This window comes from Tenebrio molitor, chromosome 7, assembly GCF_963966145.1.
Source record: "Tenebrio molitor chromosome 7, icTenMoli1.1, whole genome shotgun sequence".
NCBI lineage: Eukaryota > Metazoa > Arthropoda > Insecta > Coleoptera > Tenebrionidae > Tenebrio > Tenebrio molitor.
The window spans coordinates 20,610,833-20,628,489 of NC_091052.1; the positions used below are offsets into that span (position 1 = coordinate 20,610,833).

The 17,657-nt window shown below is 35.4% G+C and overlaps 2 protein-coding genes across 3 annotated transcripts; one reads left to right on the forward strand and one right to left on the reverse strand.

Annotated features, from left to right (window-relative positions):
- Window positions 1-6,772: 6,772 nt before the first annotated feature.
- Window positions 6,773-8,920, reverse strand: LOC138135017 (adenylate kinase 8-like). Of its 2 annotated transcripts, none has more exons than XM_069053651.1 (8): window positions 8,766-8,920; window positions 8,509-8,712; window positions 8,345-8,444; window positions 8,101-8,291; window positions 7,869-8,043; window positions 7,330-7,531; window positions 7,112-7,280; window positions 6,773-7,053 (listed from the first exon to the last, which is right to left on the reverse strand). In XM_069053651.1, exons 1-8 carry the CDS (start codon window positions 8,850-8,852, stop codon window positions 6,805-6,807), a joined length of 1,377 nt encoding a protein of 458 aa, XP_068909752.1. In that variant the 5' UTR covers window positions 8,853-8,920; the 3' UTR covers window positions 6,773-6,804. The 2 variants fall into 2 exon arrangements, with proteins under 2 accessions (XP_068909752.1, XP_068909750.1); XM_069053649.1 differs by having other exon boundaries at window positions 7,330-7,558; window positions 8,766-8,919.
- Window positions 8,921-10,702: 1,782 nt separating this feature from the next.
- On the forward strand, window positions 10,703-12,004 carry LOC138135114 (uncharacterized). Its single transcript, XM_069053758.1, has 2 exons — window positions 10,703-11,206; window positions 11,774-12,004. The coding sequence occupies exons 1-2, from the start codon at window positions 10,703-10,705 to the stop codon at window positions 12,002-12,004; spliced, it is 735 nt and encodes a 244-aa protein (XP_068909859.1).
- The last annotated feature ends 5,653 nt before the right edge of the window (window positions 12,005-17,657 follow it).

Sequence of the window (17,657 nt, forward strand, 5' to 3'; positions counted from 1 at the left end):
CCTTTCGGTCGGCCGTTTTTTCCATTCCAATTTCCTTTGCCTTCTCAGGTGATGCGACGGGGCTCCAGGGCACTTTCCCCGACCACCCACGCCCATTCCACCTCACATTCACAGACATACACAACAACATTTATACACCCATGGGCGCCTTTTCCCGACGAGACTCGAACCCGTGCTGACCTCGCGGTGGTGGCCGAAAGAGTGTTGATTCTTCCTTCCACCACCCTACTGTCAGCCCCTACTAGACATACACACACATCCATGGCCCGGCGGAGTTTCCTTCCTTCGAAAAAATCCTCCCCCTTCGGTGGGATTCGAACCCACTATAGTCCATTCATTTTAATTCTTGGGTAAAGTTGTAAACTCAAAATGCCGTAAATTACGAAAGCGGCAAGTTTTCATTGTGTGGGTACTGCAAAGTAGTAATCCCTCTGTTCACATAAAATTGGTACCACGTCGTACTTTCACCATCTTATCGACGAGCAAAAGAAAGAGACCTTAAAGTATCCGCAAATAAAAAAAAATTAAAACACATTTTGCGATCAGTGACCAAAAAAATGTTAAGAGATTGTTGATTTTGTATTGGGAAATCTTGTATTTGAGAAATAAGATTACTAAATAAAGAAATAAGAGTAATTAATAAAGTATCCATTACATGTATACTTTAAAGTAAATTAATAAATAAAATAATAAAATACTTACATAAACAAATAGAAAATTAATCGTCATCTGAATCAAATTCACTAGATGATTCACCAGTATTGGCAACAAATATTACATATTGAGTAAAATTAACGCACTGAATTCACTTTACACAACACAAGTTATTTCTTGAACGGTACAACTAAGACTGTAATTGTTTAGTGACTTACGGCTGGCCGGTCCTGTATTTTTAAAATTCGGGAAAACCCCATTATTATGTACTTTCTGTCTACGCTTGGGATGTCTTATTATTACCTGCACCCGTCGTATAGATAAGGTAAGCAGAACATATTTATAGTACCTAAAAACAGATGTTTTACCGACGAATGCAAATGTATGTTAAATAATGAGCCACCCAGAACACTCGATATTTGTCTCAAGAAAATCCGCGGATACATTTAACTACAAGAACGCAATGCCCTAAGGAATTTAATGTTTGGGATGGTATTTTTAATAATCAAATTATTGGGCGGTTTTAGTAGTAAATTTAAACACAAACATATTTCGACATTTTGATAAATGTGAATAAAAATGTTTCTAATAACTTGACCATTTAACAAATGTTAAATTTAATCAATTTTTTAATGAAGTAGGTACCTGAAATCACGCAAAAACTATTTTTCATGTTAAATTCCTATGGTCAGGTTTGGTAGTTGACACTCGGTATTGAACACAGTTTTAGATTCACTGAGTTTCGGACAAGTGTCAAAGCAGGCAAGTTTTATTACTAAACCCAAGATTTAAAATGAATGGACTATAGCGCCGGGACCGCGACCTCGGAGCACTGTCTCCGACAGCCATGTGGCCACCGAGCTACTTTTTTTAAGCGTTAGAGCTAATCGGAGGGGTTTCTACGGAAGGCACAGATCACCCATAAATGACACTTATCCCACTCATTTGAGTGGAATAAGGTACTTCACTACCGGACGCATTTCATTACTCCACTCAGTGGGATAAGTGAGCTTCATTACCCCACTCAGTGGGATAAGTAAGTCATTATTCCACTGAGTGGTGTAATGAGACTGGCGGAAATAAATAAGATTTACCTTTTTCTTTAATTCGGGGCGGTCTTAGATAAAATTTTGTACATAACACGTGGGCTAAAGCATATTACAGGAAACTCGTGTGATTAGTGATTACAGATGAACTCGGGCTAACGCCCTCGTCATCTGCAATCTTCACACTCGAATCCTCTAATATTGCTTTTATCCCACTAATTGTGTAAATAACTATTATTTACTTTGCTTTACTAATTCCTGAAATTCCAGCTGCTCAAGTTTTCATATTAGACTAGGGACTTTCGCGTGGGTTGGTAACAGACATTTTTCACAAAAATGTAAGGTTGTATGTATTTACTAAATTTACTTCATAGCTTCACTCGTTACCTTGACGCCTGTTGTTGCCAATATAACAAAAGCTAAAAGTTACCAAAAACAGTTTACCTAATAATATGATTCATTATTAAACTGTTTTCGATATAATAATGAGCCCATTTGTAACGCAATAGTAATTTATTTAACGAGTTGAATGCAACGTTTTTTTGTTCGATGAGCCCCTTAAAGGCTCCAAATCGCTTAAAATCTTTAAAATTAGCTTGACGTTTCGTTTTGACAACTTGTGACATTTATCAAAATCCGTTCACACAGGAGAAAATTCTCAAATTCTAACAGTGTCGAACAAAAAAGTAAATAAACTTACTATTAATAGTTATTTATGTATTAAGGGCATAATCAGGAGATTATGGCATGAGGGAATGTTTAAAGCCCGAGGAACGAGGGCTTTTAATTCCCGAGGGCCATAATCGACAATTATGCCCGTGGTACATACAACGTTTTATTCTATTTTATAATTACCAAAAGATTCAAACAAATATTTAGTATTCCTTAAAGGAAATCAACTAAAAGTTGTGTCCATGCAAATTTAGTTAAAGTCTATTTTTTATACTAAAGACAACGTAACATTTTATCTGCCCCGCCCATTACATTTTCTTAGTTACCAATCAAACAGGTTGTTAAGACGATCTTATTTACACATAAAAAAAATTCTGACATTCGAATTGTCTTAATGGCATTTTATTTTTTAAAACCTAAAACGATAATTGTGGACTTGACAGCAAAATTCTAACCTTAACTTTTTTACGTGGCAAATGTGATGAAAAATTATACAGATTGAATCTGGCTTTGATTCTCATTGGACAATTTATGTGGGCGGAGCAGATAAAAAGTTATAACGGCAATACTATAATCAAAGAACCACGACCTGTTGATTTAGGTTTGTAAATATAAAATTTTACCAAATTTAGGGAATTTAATGATATCTATTGGCTATACCAGCCAACGTTTGTCATTTTTAATGTCCTTGAAAGTACGCAAACTGGCAGCTAAAATTTGAACGTGTTATTAAAAATGCCTCGCAAAGTAAGATATTTATTAAACTTTCAAATTAGTTGTTGTTAGTTGTTATTAACTTTATCAACATGCTGCGCTACTATTATCTCTTATAACCTCAATTTTTATATGATGAGATTTTTCACCCTATGTCAAAAGTGTACAATGTTGTCAGCTCTATTTTGGGTGTAAATTGCGGTGTTGTGGTTCTTTGATTAAAAAATAGACTATAGCTATTTTGATGTTGTTAGGGTTACTGTGTATATAGGCTGATTCACGTAGCCCGTTCATTAGAAACTTTTTGATTTCCCAAAATCATATTAATATGAAAATTGGTAGTTGACTATAACCGACTTCTCCAAGTTCAAATGAAATATTTTCAAAATGGCGGCACTTCCGGAAATACCGGAAATCGAGGCCATCTTTGTTTTTTTAAATAGAAAGGCCCCATTTTGACTTCACATTTCGATTCTACATTAACTTTTGAGTTTAGTACGTCTTTTTGTCAATACTTATCTGTCATCGATTTTGACCTATGTCATCTTCATTGCAAAAAAGTGAGGTTGCAGGGCTTCATTAAAAATTTATAATTCCTGAACCATCAGAAATAAATAATTTGTTTTTACTTTACTGACTTGCCAAAGATTTGGCCGCTTTTTTACGCTATCAACGACATTTTTTTAATGTTTCATACGCCTACTGCAATTTTTTAAAATTGATAATCAAAAAATGTCGAAAACTTCATTTTTTTAAATGGCAACTACCATTTCTGATACTAGATATAAATGTAAAATTAAATTTTAAGGCCACTTTTATTAACATTATGTATGCCTATTTGCAGCCGTTTAGGCGTAATTTCAATTTTTTGAATAAAATATTCTTTTTAATAAGCAATTGTTTTATTTGAACTTTTATTCAAAAATAGCATTGCAATAAATATTAGATAACAACAAAACAATAAAAAATAAGCAAATTAACAAAAAAATATTTTAATGTAAATGAATTCATTGAAAATATTTTTTTGTTAATTTGCTTATTTTTTATTATTTCGTTGTTATTTACTGTTTATTGCATGTGATTTTTGAATAAAAATTCAAATAAAACAATTGTTTGATTAAAAAACCAATATTTTACTCAAAAAATCGAAATTACGCCAAAACGGCTGGGAATAGGCATACACAATGTTAATAAAAGTAGGCTTAGAATTAAATTTTACATTTATATCTAGTGTCACAAATGGTGGTTGCCATTTAAAAAAATGAAGTTTTTGACATTTTTTGATTAGCAATTTTGAAAAATTTCAGTAGGCATATGAAACATTAAAAAAATTTCACTAATGGCGGAAAAGATCGGCCAGGTCTGTAGCAATTCAACTAAAAAAATCTATTATTTATTTCAGATGGTTCAAGAGTTATAAATTTGTTAATGAAGCCCTGCAACCTCGCTTTTTTCAAAAAAGATGACATAGGTCAAAAACGATGACAGATAAGTGTTGACGAAAAGACGTTCTAAACTCAAAATTTAACGTAGAATCGAAATGTGAAGTCAAAATGCGGCCTTTCCATTAAAAAAAATAAAGATGACGTCGATTTCCGGTATTTCCGGAAGTGCCACCATTTTGAAAATATTTCATTTGAACTTGGAGTAATCGATTATAGTCAACTACCAATTTTCATATTAATATGATTTGGGCAAATCAAAAAGTTTCTAATGAACGGGCTACGTGAATCAGCCTGTATAATGTATGATTTTATTTAATCAAATAATGTGTAGGGAAATGCTATGATGCGAGTGCGAGAGAGATAACTCTCGCAAAGAGAGACAGCACACAAAAGTAATAATAATACTGATACTAATCAAATCACCAATCAATATAACACATCAGACTTGATGCAATGTCAGGATGTCGTAATTTAGTCATTGTCAATAGATGAAATAATTTGGTGAACATTACGTTAACAATGGTGTCGTGGCGGCTTGTGTCGTGGATCGAGATGATCGTGGTCTGCACATCTATCACAGGCTTACCTCCTGTAAAATAATAAAATGGGGTAGTGAGTAACCAGTTCGCTGAAAGTGTTGTGCGAGCACAACCAACACATATTTACAATAATGAATCACACACACCTTAAATATGGTACCATCGCAACGTCAACTCCTAATACCTTTGGTGATTGTCAAATATTATTACATATTCATTGAGCTCTAGTACTTTAGGTCATTATCAATTAACATTAACTAATTGAGCTCTGTCCAGGGTTAGGGGAAAGACTAGGGTTCACATAGAACCCTCTAGGACTCAGTCCTCATCTCAATAAACAACTGTAATCAAACGAGGCGCCCTGATAACACTCAGCGACCCTCAATCAATTGTGATCACCATCGCGACGAAGGTGTGCAATGAGTACAAGTACTCGCTCCGCCCGATACACAGATGAGCAGCCCTGATAACACTCAGCGACTCACTCAATCTGTCTCACATCCACTGGCAGCTCCCCGGTCTCTGCCAGTCCACTAGATCACAATCAATTTCACACCACTAGCAGCTCCACGGTCTCTGCTAGTGTACAGTTGCCGGAAACAAAGGAAGGGTGGACAGTCTAATTAATTAGCTCGACATGTCGGGGCTCAATCATATCAAAATTAGGAATCTCATCAACTGTCATTGCAACTCTAATCAACTTAACAACAGGATCACCCTCAATGGTGAAAATAACATTATCTCAATTAATTATCACTCACGAGCAGTCCTGATCGCAGTCAGCGGCTCTCAATTAACTATTAATCACGAGCAGTCCTGATCTCAGTCAGCGACTCTCAATTAATTATTATTATTAATCACGAGCGGTCCTGGTCTCAGTCAGCAACCCTCAATTACTTGTAGATCACGGGCAGTCCTGACCCCAGTCAGCGACCCCCAATTAATTATAAAACATTTAAAGACTCACAACACTAATTGAAATTGTATTTAATTATGGCCATGATCGTTATCAAAATCAATTATTAAAGTAGGTAAACTCACCACAACACCAACAGAAACAGGTCACTCAGTGATACACTCACCTTATTGAATATTTTTACACCACCACAACTTCTGCAGGAAAATCGGGTTCAAAATATCGACAGCGATCGAGCTTTGTGTCTGAACGACCGTTTATTCCGAACTAACTAACGCTTTCCTAACAAAGAATTCTAATCAGTATCAATCACGTAACGTGTAGCGTCTTAAAAACTATGAACTAAAGGAAACAAAAACGGAAAAATCGCGGTCACACATTGCGCCGTCCTACAGATTTTTGATACCATTGTTTGAATAATTAAACCAACCGTTGCTTGGCAGATTTTTGACAAATCCGGGCCATAAAGACCAATTTATGCCCTCATTTGGGGGCGTATAAAGACGATTATTGACCAAAATAGAATAAATAGTAGTTTATCTGACGAGTTTTTGTGTGAATTTGAGTTTTTTGGCACGAGTGGGCTAGTTTAAAACGCGAGTGAAACGAGGTTCCAAATCGCTTAAAATCTATAAAGTTAGCTTGAAGTTTCGTTTTGACAAGTGGTGACATTTATCAAAATCCGTTCACACAGGAGAAAATTCTCAAATTCTGACAGTGTCGAACAAAAAACTAATTTTCAATGTTTCCATCTTAATTTAATTGATTTATTTCGCCCTTAAAAAATGCTGTCTAAATTTTTATTTTATTAAACATGCCTACAATTTTGTTGCAAAACAATCTAAAATTTGTGACGGTATTGGAGAGCAGCAGCAAGCATCCAATGACACAGAACTGCTTGACGCGTCCTGAAAAGGTCTTCTTGGAGTAGAGGGAGGCGGTGCTCTTGTGATAATCGCCACAATAGTTTCATAAATCCACCTTTCGGCTTGATCTCCATTGATACAATGGGCACTGGCACCGCAGTATTTCTTTAAATCACCGTAATTTTCACAATAATAAGAAAGCTGCAAAAAGTAGCATTTCAAATGTGACGTCACATTTTAACACGTAAACATTTTTTACCTCGGCATCAATAAATTCTTTATTATCTTTGGGATGGGATCTAAGCTGCTTTGTTTCTTCAGCCTCTGGATGTTCTTTAATGTTGGTGACAGAACCGGTGTGAACGTTAATTTTTCTATTTAAAAGTCTGTCTTTGCAAATGGAAAGTTCACATTCGAGGAATATAACTCTAAAAATGTACGTCAGTAAATTTATTGGCCTTTATTGTTCTATTTTGCCTGTTTGGGGGTGTATAAATGCAATCTAAATATTCAAAATCCTTCCTGGAAAAGGGAAAACCAGTTAATACCCAACCATACTCTAAACAATCTTCTTCTAGAACTCGTTTGTGGATAACTTCAGCGAGTAATTCTGAATGAAAACAAACTTCGTTCTTGCAATTTCTGAGCTTATTTCCGAGTTCTGATTCGGACATCCAAGCTTCACAGATTAAACGTTCGAAATCAACTTAAGACATTAAGAAAAAATTGATTAGAGTTGAAAAAAATAAAAATAAAATATGTAATAACAACGAGAAATACCAAGATTCTAATTTGCAACAGTAAAAAATGTGTTTAATGAAGTATTTAACTTAAGATAAAGATATGAATAGAACATCCACATTCTTTATGAAGTAGGAGTAATAATTTTATCAAAAATACACGAAAAATACTATTCCTTTTTTTAAATTTATATTGGTAACTTCAAGTTTTTTTGTACTACTAGGTATTTCTCGTTTCATAAATATAACGTCAAAAAATTGAATTAAAGCAGCTACCATGTATCAAGTGAAGATTGTCAGCTAAAAGTTTTGCCTGCGTCTTTCTACCAGATCCCCGAGGACCTAATATCAAAACTCTGGGTTTAATTGCATATTTTGCTGGTTTGATATTTATAATTTCAATACATTCTGTTACAATTTCTTGTAAGTTACGTTGTTGCAAAAATATTTCCTGCATAAGTAGATGGTTATTTGTAAAAACTCATGAAAATACATGATACAAAAATACCTTTAAAACATTCTTGAAAACGTCTCTTAGCCCCAAAATAGTTCTCCTGTACTGAGGCCACTCTATAGGTACGTGGCAATAAATTAGCTCTGTCAAGGGTGGATGAAACGGTGGAATGAAATGTATAACATGTGTTGGTAAAATTCCCAATTTTAAAAGAGCTTTAGCATCTTTTTCGTCTTTAATACAATCTGAAAACTGACTGCGTTTTTTGTTACTCTAATTTGTTATAATATATGATCACCTAAAAGTATCCAACCAACTTCATATGCGTTATCTTTTCGAACAAAATGAGAAATGTATTTTGCCCTTAAGTCTGGATTTCGTATTTCTGACCGCCCACTCTAAAAATATATAATTTGCAACACTTTTCTCATTATCTTTTTTTTAGTTGGAGATTATCCTTACATAAGCAAGGAGTGAATGTTCTGTGATAATATTTTGCTTTGTTATTTCAGCAACTGCTCTTGCAATTTCTAAACAGTTAACTTTCGGCGAACACAACACAATTACCCTGGCAGTATCTCTGCTTTTCGCAGCATTATACAAAATTTGCTTCAAGAACAAGACGTGGTCATCTGGTTGTTGTATTACAAGTTCTCGTGCAAGTTCCTGAATTATAAAAATACATCATTGATATACAAAAGTTGACAAATGATTTTTACGTGGAAAAGTTCAAATATTCTGTGCTTCTCCAAATATGGAATTTGCCAAGGAGGGATGTGTAGAGGTCTTTTGGTAGCATCTCCCATTTTTAGTAGGGTTTGACGTTTTTATTTATGCCAAGAAATAATTTGTTGTCATGGTTTAAATAAACATCAGCACTAAAGGATATACAGTGTGGTGATAAAGTAAGGAACAAAATTCATATAGTCTGTTTCAATTCTAAATTTCCACCACCTGTTGAATTATGTTGGCAAAATAAAAATATGTATTTCTAAATTGGGGATTGTTATAAGTTATAATATAACCAAAGTTGGCAATATAATTATTTTATAAATATAATTCGAATACAAATTAAATTAAATTAAAATGAAAAATGTTTCGTAGATATAAAAAGATTGGGACGGTTCTTTTCCTTTATTCTAAAATCTTGTGTTGTAAAAACGGAAATTGACAGACACAAAGAATGATAACCTCCCAAATATAGTCCTACAGAAACTCTGGTGGAATTTGACTTTGGTTGTAAATTTAACAACAACAACAATCGAAGAATACCTAAGATTTTATCATCAAGTAATAGATACAACTATCACTACCTGTAACATCCCTGCCTGAAGCTAACGTTGCGAACCCCAAACTGACGAACCTCACTAGCATTTATGAATAGGATTATTGCTGCAGCATAAAATTCTACAGGGTGTTTTCGAAGTTGAGACGTTCCTTTTAACATGTGATAGTACGAGTTGTTCTAAAGAGTTTTAGCCAAAATCATCTTAGTAAAATATGTACGGCAATGAAGATACAATAAGTTAATTTTTTTGAAATTTTTGAAACGTTTAGCGTTTTGATACAGTTGGCCATGATACAACATGACGATAGATGGAGCATTTTCCATTGCGTCAAAATATGATTTTGACGACCAGTTTTTTTTGCTCGCGACAGTACAGTTGCGACCGTTGAAATCTCAGACAGGAAAGATATAAACACTCTGTATAAATTCCGAAATTTGATTAGCGTAAATAGGACTTTCATCAAGGATTATAAAGTCAGTGTCAGTATTTGACATATTAGGTCAGAATCGCGCGTAACTTTTGAAATGCCGCAATTATCTGATTTGCAAAAATTTGTTAGACTGAGGGACGGTGTGAGTATAAGAGCCATTGCGAGAGAAATTGATGTGGATAATGTTTGAGAGACATTTTGAGAAACGTCACTTTCAATAGATACCCTTTACAAAGCTAAAAGTTTGGCGTTGTCAAAGTGTCTGAGTTTTCAACGGCCGCAACTGTACAGTTGCGGAATTAAAATTTCGGGCACTATTGTCAGTGTCATGATATAAACTCTAAAAAAACCTTTACATTAATAATCTTATTTTTTACTTTTGTCATGTTTTTGTGTTTTTGGCATTCAAAAATTGTCATTTGTGGCATAATAACGGGTAGGCAACATATCAAATTACACTCAGTGCAACTTACTGAAATCTGAAAATTCAAAATTGATTGGGTGACTGACACAGAAAAGTTTAATTTTTGACTGTCAGTCATGATGACAGTAGAAGGTGTTTTACAGAGATTTTGTTGAAATGACAGAAAAATAGTGCCCGAAATTTTAATTCCGCAACTGTACATCGAATTTTTCAAAACTGACAGAAAGGAGAACGCACTCAAATGGGGATATTTTGATATCAATCGACGCGTCTTGAAATGACAAATATTTGATAGACTACGTCCACTGATAAGCAGAAGACAGCGGGCAAGAAAGAGAGGGCATGCCGAAATCGCCGAAAGCAAGGAAAGAAAGCAGCAAGAGAGAAAGAGAAGAGGGTAGGATGTCGGAAGAAGGCCTGAACCCATTCAGAAAGAGTTCCAGAACCGAAAGATCCCCAAGTAGAGGCGAAGAAAGAAATCAAAGCAAAGAAATAGAGAAGAAAATATAAACAATGCTCAGAGAGATAAAAGAGGATACTGCGGGAATAGTAGAGGAGAGCAGAGCACGAAGAAAGGAATTAGCGGCAGTGAGAGAGAAAGAGGGAGAGCAAGAAAGAGAGGACATGCTGAAATCGTCAGAAGTAAGGAAAGAAAGCAGCAAGAGAGAAAGAGAAGAGGGTAGAACGTCGAAAGAAGGCAAGAACCCACTCAGAAATAGTTCGAGAACGAGAAGATCACCAAATAGAAGCGAAGAAGAAAATCAAACCAAGGAAATGGATAAGGAAATGAAAACTACCATGATAAGAGAGATGAGAGAAGAGATCAAAACACTAAGAAAGGAATTAGCGGCAGTGAGAGAGGAGAATGGGGAGCTAAGGAAAGAATTAGCGACAGTGAGAGAGGAGAGGAGAGGAAGAGACGAAAAAGAGCAGTTGGAGAAGGCAGATTGGATGAAAAGGATGGAAATGATAGAGGAAAAGATGGAACAAAGAGAAAAGAAGGAGAGGAAGAATAATGTTATAATAACTGGAATAGGAGCAATAAGTGGAAATATAGAGAGGGGGGTGGAAGAATGGTTAGAAAGGGAGATAGGAGTGAAAGTGAATGTAAAGGAAGCATTTAAAATAAATAAAGATAAGATGATGCTGGCAAAAATAGAAAGTTGGGAGCAGAAGAAGAACATAATGCTAAGTAAGAGTAAGTTAAAGGAAAAAAAAGGTGAGAGGATGTATATAGATGACGATTTGACAAAAGAAGAAAGGGAAACACAAAAGAAGTCAAGAGAGTTAGCCAGAGAGGAGAGAGATAGAGGAAAAAGGGTGAAAATAGGATACAGGAAAATACAGATAAACGGGGACTGGTTTAGATGGGATAAGAGACAGGAGAAACTGAAGAAAATTTGCTAAAAGAAGGAGAGAATAAGAAGACGACTCGGCGAGAAAATGTACAAGGAGAAGGTGAATAAAAATGTAGGGGGACAAAGACACAGAAAAGTAAGAGAGAAGAGAGAGAATAAGAGAATCGAAGTACAATAGGGAGGAGAAAGAGTATGTGCGAGAGAGGAAAATGATAGCGGGTTGCAGAGGTGGAGACGAGGAGAGAGAGAACAGGAATGGAAAGGAAGGAGAAGAGAGAGAGAAGATGCAAGAAGTGACGCGAGGATAGTGAGAAGATCAAACACATGCGGCGAAATGAGAGAGAGAAAGAGAAGGGAATGGGGATTAATAGGAAGCGAAGACGGCAGGGAGATGGATGAAAGAATAAGCAAGAGGAGAGAAAGAATAGAGAACGAGAGGAGTGAGGGAGAACAATAAATTGTTATTTTTATGTTTTGTAATCAGGAATCTGAAAGCCCGTAGGGCAAAATAAAGCATTTTTCGACTACGTCCACTGATAGAATGCAGTTTTTTAAATATCCTTAGATAACAAAATCCCCAAACCATAACATTGAAATACAGTCGCGGACAGAAAAAAGTAGGACAATGTTGTTTCGCTAATGTAAGTCTGTTTACTCTTTCTATGGTTACCATTAAAATATTTATTTATTTATTATAGTAAGCCCGGTTTACTCAACTTAATTTTAGTTAAATTTCTTAATAAGACTTGTCCTACTTTTTTTTGTCCGCGACCGTGTTGTAGCATCAATCATAGGCGTGCGTTAATGTGTCAGATTTGTGACAATTTTCACAAACATAATTTGTCAACAGATTTAATTTATTTTTAAACAATATACCGGGTGATCAAGAAGGACTGTTTAAGTTGGCAATACAATTAAGAAAATTTTTATTTATAACACTGTAACTGGATATGTTTTGTTGGTTTATTTGACAAATATCTGATATAGGAATAGCATTAACAACGACAAGCCACCAACAACCGGAAATTACTCCTGTTATACGATTTAAAATACGATTCAGTGTTACCAACTTAAACAGTCCTTATTGATCACCCCGTACATGCCACGACACTTGACCGATATGGGAAAAGCGAGGGCTGTTGCCAAACTCCAGGAAAATTGTAAAATTGTAATAGAAAGTTATAGGTAATATGTAGAAATCTTTTCTTAACTTTCATACATATAGTACGCCACTGAACAAAGTTTTATTTAATGTACCGGGTGATCAAAAAGGACTGTTTAAGTTGGCAGTACAATTAAGAAAATTTTATATTTCGGTTATTTATAACACTGCAACCGGGTATGTTTTGTTGGTTTATTTGACAAATATCTGATGTAGGTATAGCATTAACAACGACAAGCCATCAACAACCGAAAGTTACTCCTGTTATACAATTTAAAATACAATTCAGTGTTACCAACTTAAACAGTCCTATTTGATCACCCCGTAGAACAAAACAGAAGACGTTTCTATGGCACCAGAAATTCGTTCACATTTCGTTGGCGCCGATAGTACTATCGGTGGACATAAAAACCTGGGACAAACGTCACAATTGTATAAAGTCAAAAATCAGAAATATACATTGGGTAAATTTGGCTTTTTACAAACAAGGTTATAAAAATTATGACATATTGTCAGAAACACCAAGTTAAAGTTCAGTTCTTTAACGTTCTCTTCATTGACAATGATTTTATATAATAACACAATTGATCTAGCATCTCTTACGTTCAAGGAGTTAATTTTAAATACTGACAATTTTTATTTTGAGTGACAATTCAAAAGTCTGATATACAATGAGCAAATTTTGGATCTCCACCGATAGTACATATTAACAAAGTATCATAGATTCTGTTGGTAATATCATAAAACATTCCCGCCACTGATTCTCATTGGTTGTTATGAAACCCAGGCGAAAAATAAATTATATGACATTTCAAATTTGAAATTGTCAGTGCTGTCAAGTGGTTTAAATTTGCGATTTTTCATCTTTAGAGCTTTGGTTTGCGTTTCTCTGGCATTAAAAATTATTAATTTTGATCGTGTTGCTGTTTTGATCTCTTCCGTTGCGATTTTTTGTTGTTTTTTTGAATTTGTGGAGTGAGTGCTTGCCTCAAGAATCTAGCATAATGAACACTTTAAGTGACATTACAACCATCGAAAATGATCAGTACCGAGGTAATTTTTGTTCATGCATTAAATATTAATCTCTTGATTGTGTTTAGCCATTTACGAAAAAAGCTGGATATTTTAATTTCATTAGCCAGCTTTTTTCGGAATTCGAAAATGTATTGTGGATTTCATTTTTAATTCCGTCGGGCACATTATCACTCATGAAATACACTAATATATTACTGCTACTATAGTGAAGTTTCCTTTCATCTTTCCTAAGTGCAAACATGCAGAATAATAATAAAACATCACATGTAAACCTACTCTTTCATTTTTTTTTAAATTTCGCGCCGGATCTATTTGTTGTAGCGTTGAGTGAACATTTTTAGTGTTCCGGTGTTCCGGAATCGAGAGGCACCACTGAACAACGTCAAACCAAAGATGCAACTGAGATCCGAAAAATTATCAGCACTATTACTCCGGAAGCCATTCCCCAAAAAATTATTCGTATCGGCAAACCAAACTCACCTAACACGCGTCCTCTTAAAGTCAGTTTATCTAATGATCTGATCGCTAAGGAAGTACTGAGAAACAAAAATAAGCTTATTAACTCTGACCTGCCTCGTTCAATCTCAATCTCAGATGACAAGACTCCGAAACAACTGGAATACCTAAAGAATTTACGTACCGAATTGCAACTTAGACGTGATAACGGGGAAGATAACATAACTATTAAATATGTGAAAGGAATTCCTTCTATTATCGAGTCAAAAAAGTAGAAACCGCAGTAGTAGAATGGTCCCTAATGTACACAAACCTAGCTTCGTTAATGGCAAAGATTGATGATTTAATACTATTCGTTCAACTTCACAAACCGGCTTTTTTATTAATAACTGAAACATTTCTCAGCAATAGCATTCCCGACTCCTTAGTAAACTTAGACGGGTACACCCTTTATCGCACTGACCGCAGTGATGGAAGAGCTGGTGGCGGTTCATCCATATACATAGCAACCAACATTGTAAATGAGTTCAAACCTAAACCCATAACATTTCGATGTAGTACTTCTGAGGTTACGATACTTGAACTCGCTTCCTCTACACTGTCTTTTACAATCGCTTGCGTATATAGACCACCCTCTAGGGCCCTGCTGCAAGATGATATGATACTATTTCATAAACTATCCGAATTATCAGCAACTGCTGCTAATTTATTCATTGCAGGCGACTTTAACCTACCAACGATAAACTGGTCCTCAACAGACTACTTAAATATTAAAAACTATGCTGATAATTGAGCTGCCTATCATTTTGTTGAAACCCTTATTAACTCAAGTTTATGTCAAATAGTTTCCGAACCTAGGCGCTTTAGGCAAAATCAAAACCCATCAACGTTAGATTTAATCCTCGTAAATGATCCCGCATTAGTAAGTCAAGTCGATTATCTTTCACCTATCGGTAAATCTGACCATATAACCCTGCTGTCAACAATCCAACTATTAGTAACTGAAATTCCCAAAAAAGTAACTAAACTAGTAAAACGTGTTAATTACGATAAATTAAAAAACGATTTGGAATCAGTGCAATGGACCAGCGACTTCTTCTCAAGCGATGATCCAAACGAAATGTGGAATAAGTTTATTATATTCTTAAATACAGAGATTAAGAACAACACCCATACGAAATATACTACGTTTAACTCATCAAAGCCCTGGATTAACGATGATCTCCTACAATTAATCAAGCATAAAAGACGGTTATGGAACAAGTTTAAAAAATCACACGCGCAACAGGACTACGACATACACCGACACTTTTCCAATACCGTTTCGGCGAATCTACATAAGGCAAGGCAAGCATACGAAGAAAATCTACCGATCCCAAAAAAGTTTACAAATACATCAGACGGTCATTGAATACTAAGGTTTCAGTGCCGCAGTTACGCAACGATGGTGGATCGCTATGTTTTGATGATAACAAAACAGCGAATATTTTTGCAAAATACTTTGCCGGGGTGTTTACAACTGACCCTCATGGGTATCGGGTGAATAGTCAGCCTGAAGTTATGCTTCCGCAAATCTCGAGTGTCATAGAGAATGTACAATTTACTGAGGAAAAAATTAAAAACTGCATCTGTAGTTTAAAATCAACGTCATCACCTGGACCAGACGGTATAACAACATTACTATTAAAAAACTATGTCGATTATCTGTGCCAGCCGCTACGACTTATTATGCAGACATCTTTTGAAAACCACATACTTCCGTCTGCCTGGAAAATTGCTTCAGTAACGCCCATTTTTAAAAAAGGAGACAAATTCTGTGCAGAAAATTATAGGCCCATCAGTTTAACCTCAGTGGTTTGCAAAGTAATGGAAACTATTATCAGTGAAGATCTATCCAAATATGTAGTGGAACGGAACATTCTTCCTAGTCAGCAACATGGTTTCATAAGAGGTCGTTCGGTCCTTACAAACTTACTTTCATGTGTTAATTCTTGGACCAAATCTATAGACGAAGGTGTTCCTGTTGATGTGGTGTATTTAGACTTCGCCAAAGCTTTTGATCGTGTCTCACATAAAAAACTTTTATATAAACTAGATCAAATTGGTGTCAAGGGAAATATCAAGTTATGGATAGCTGATTTTCTGAAGGATAGAAAATTCTTTGTGCGTGTTGGGAACGAGTTCTCTCAATCTCTTCCTGTAACTAGTGGTGTTCCGCAGGGCTCGGTGCTTGGACCACTTCTTTTTAACATTTACGTTTACGACCTGCCAAGTGTGGTTTGTTCACCGAATGCTTCTTTTGCGGACGATCTTAAGCTCTTTAATAATCCAATAACCTATCGACACGTTTTACAGCAGGACCTTGAAAAAATATACAAGTACAGTGTAGACTGGTCTCTTCCTCTAAATTTGAACAAATGCGTAGTTTTACACCTAGGGAAAAATAACCCTCACATGTCATATATTATAGGTAATATTGATCTTTCGCACGTTGAATCACATGTCGACCTTGGTATAACGATCACACAAAATCTGACCTGGTCAGCACATATTTCAAGAGTGTGCAAAAAGTGTAATACCACTTTATTTCTTCTAAGAAAGACATTTAAGGGCATTAGCTTCGAAACCTCGATTACCTTGTACAAAACACTTGTCCGACCCATTTTGGAGTATTGCGGTCCCGTTTGGTCATGTGACCTGATAAGAGACCGAAATATGCTAGAGTCGGTTCAAAGGAGTGCTACACGTCTTTCCTATGGTGCTGTGAGACCCTCATACGAAGAGAGACTTGAACAGTCTGGACTGAGCACGTTTGAGGATAGACGACTCAGGGGCGACCTAATTGTCACGTTTCGTGCAATTAGAGGATTCTTCAATTTTGATTTGTCTCCGATTTTTACTTTAAATCGAGATGAAAGGTTGAGAGGACATAATTGGAGGTTGAAAAAAGACTTTAAAACGAAAATTCGCGAAAACTTCTTACCTAACAGAGTCTTTGATCACTGGAATGGACTATCAACTGAAATAGTAAATTCGACAACAGTAAACTTTTTTAAAAATAAACTAGATGTACTCCCCAGATAAGTAGACCTACGCCACTGAACGTTTACCGATCGAACACTTTATAAAACAATTTTCCTAGCTGTCACACTGTCTCCCGTTACTAGGCATAATAGGTTTTATAAACCTCTGCCTTTATTTTCTTTCAATAATAATAATAATAATAATAATTTATGTCAAGCAATCTATGAGTGAACAGAGTTTACCTATGCCTGCCTCTCTTTCAAATAATTTATTGTCGTGAATAGCCGAATCCGTAATCCTTCATAAATTACAAATGACAGTTTTATGAAGTGTTCTGACAGAAATCAGTTGGAAAATATTTCAAATTTTATCGATTTTGTCGTTTTATTAATCGAGTTTTCGAGTTACACATTTGGCGCAATGATATCAAATA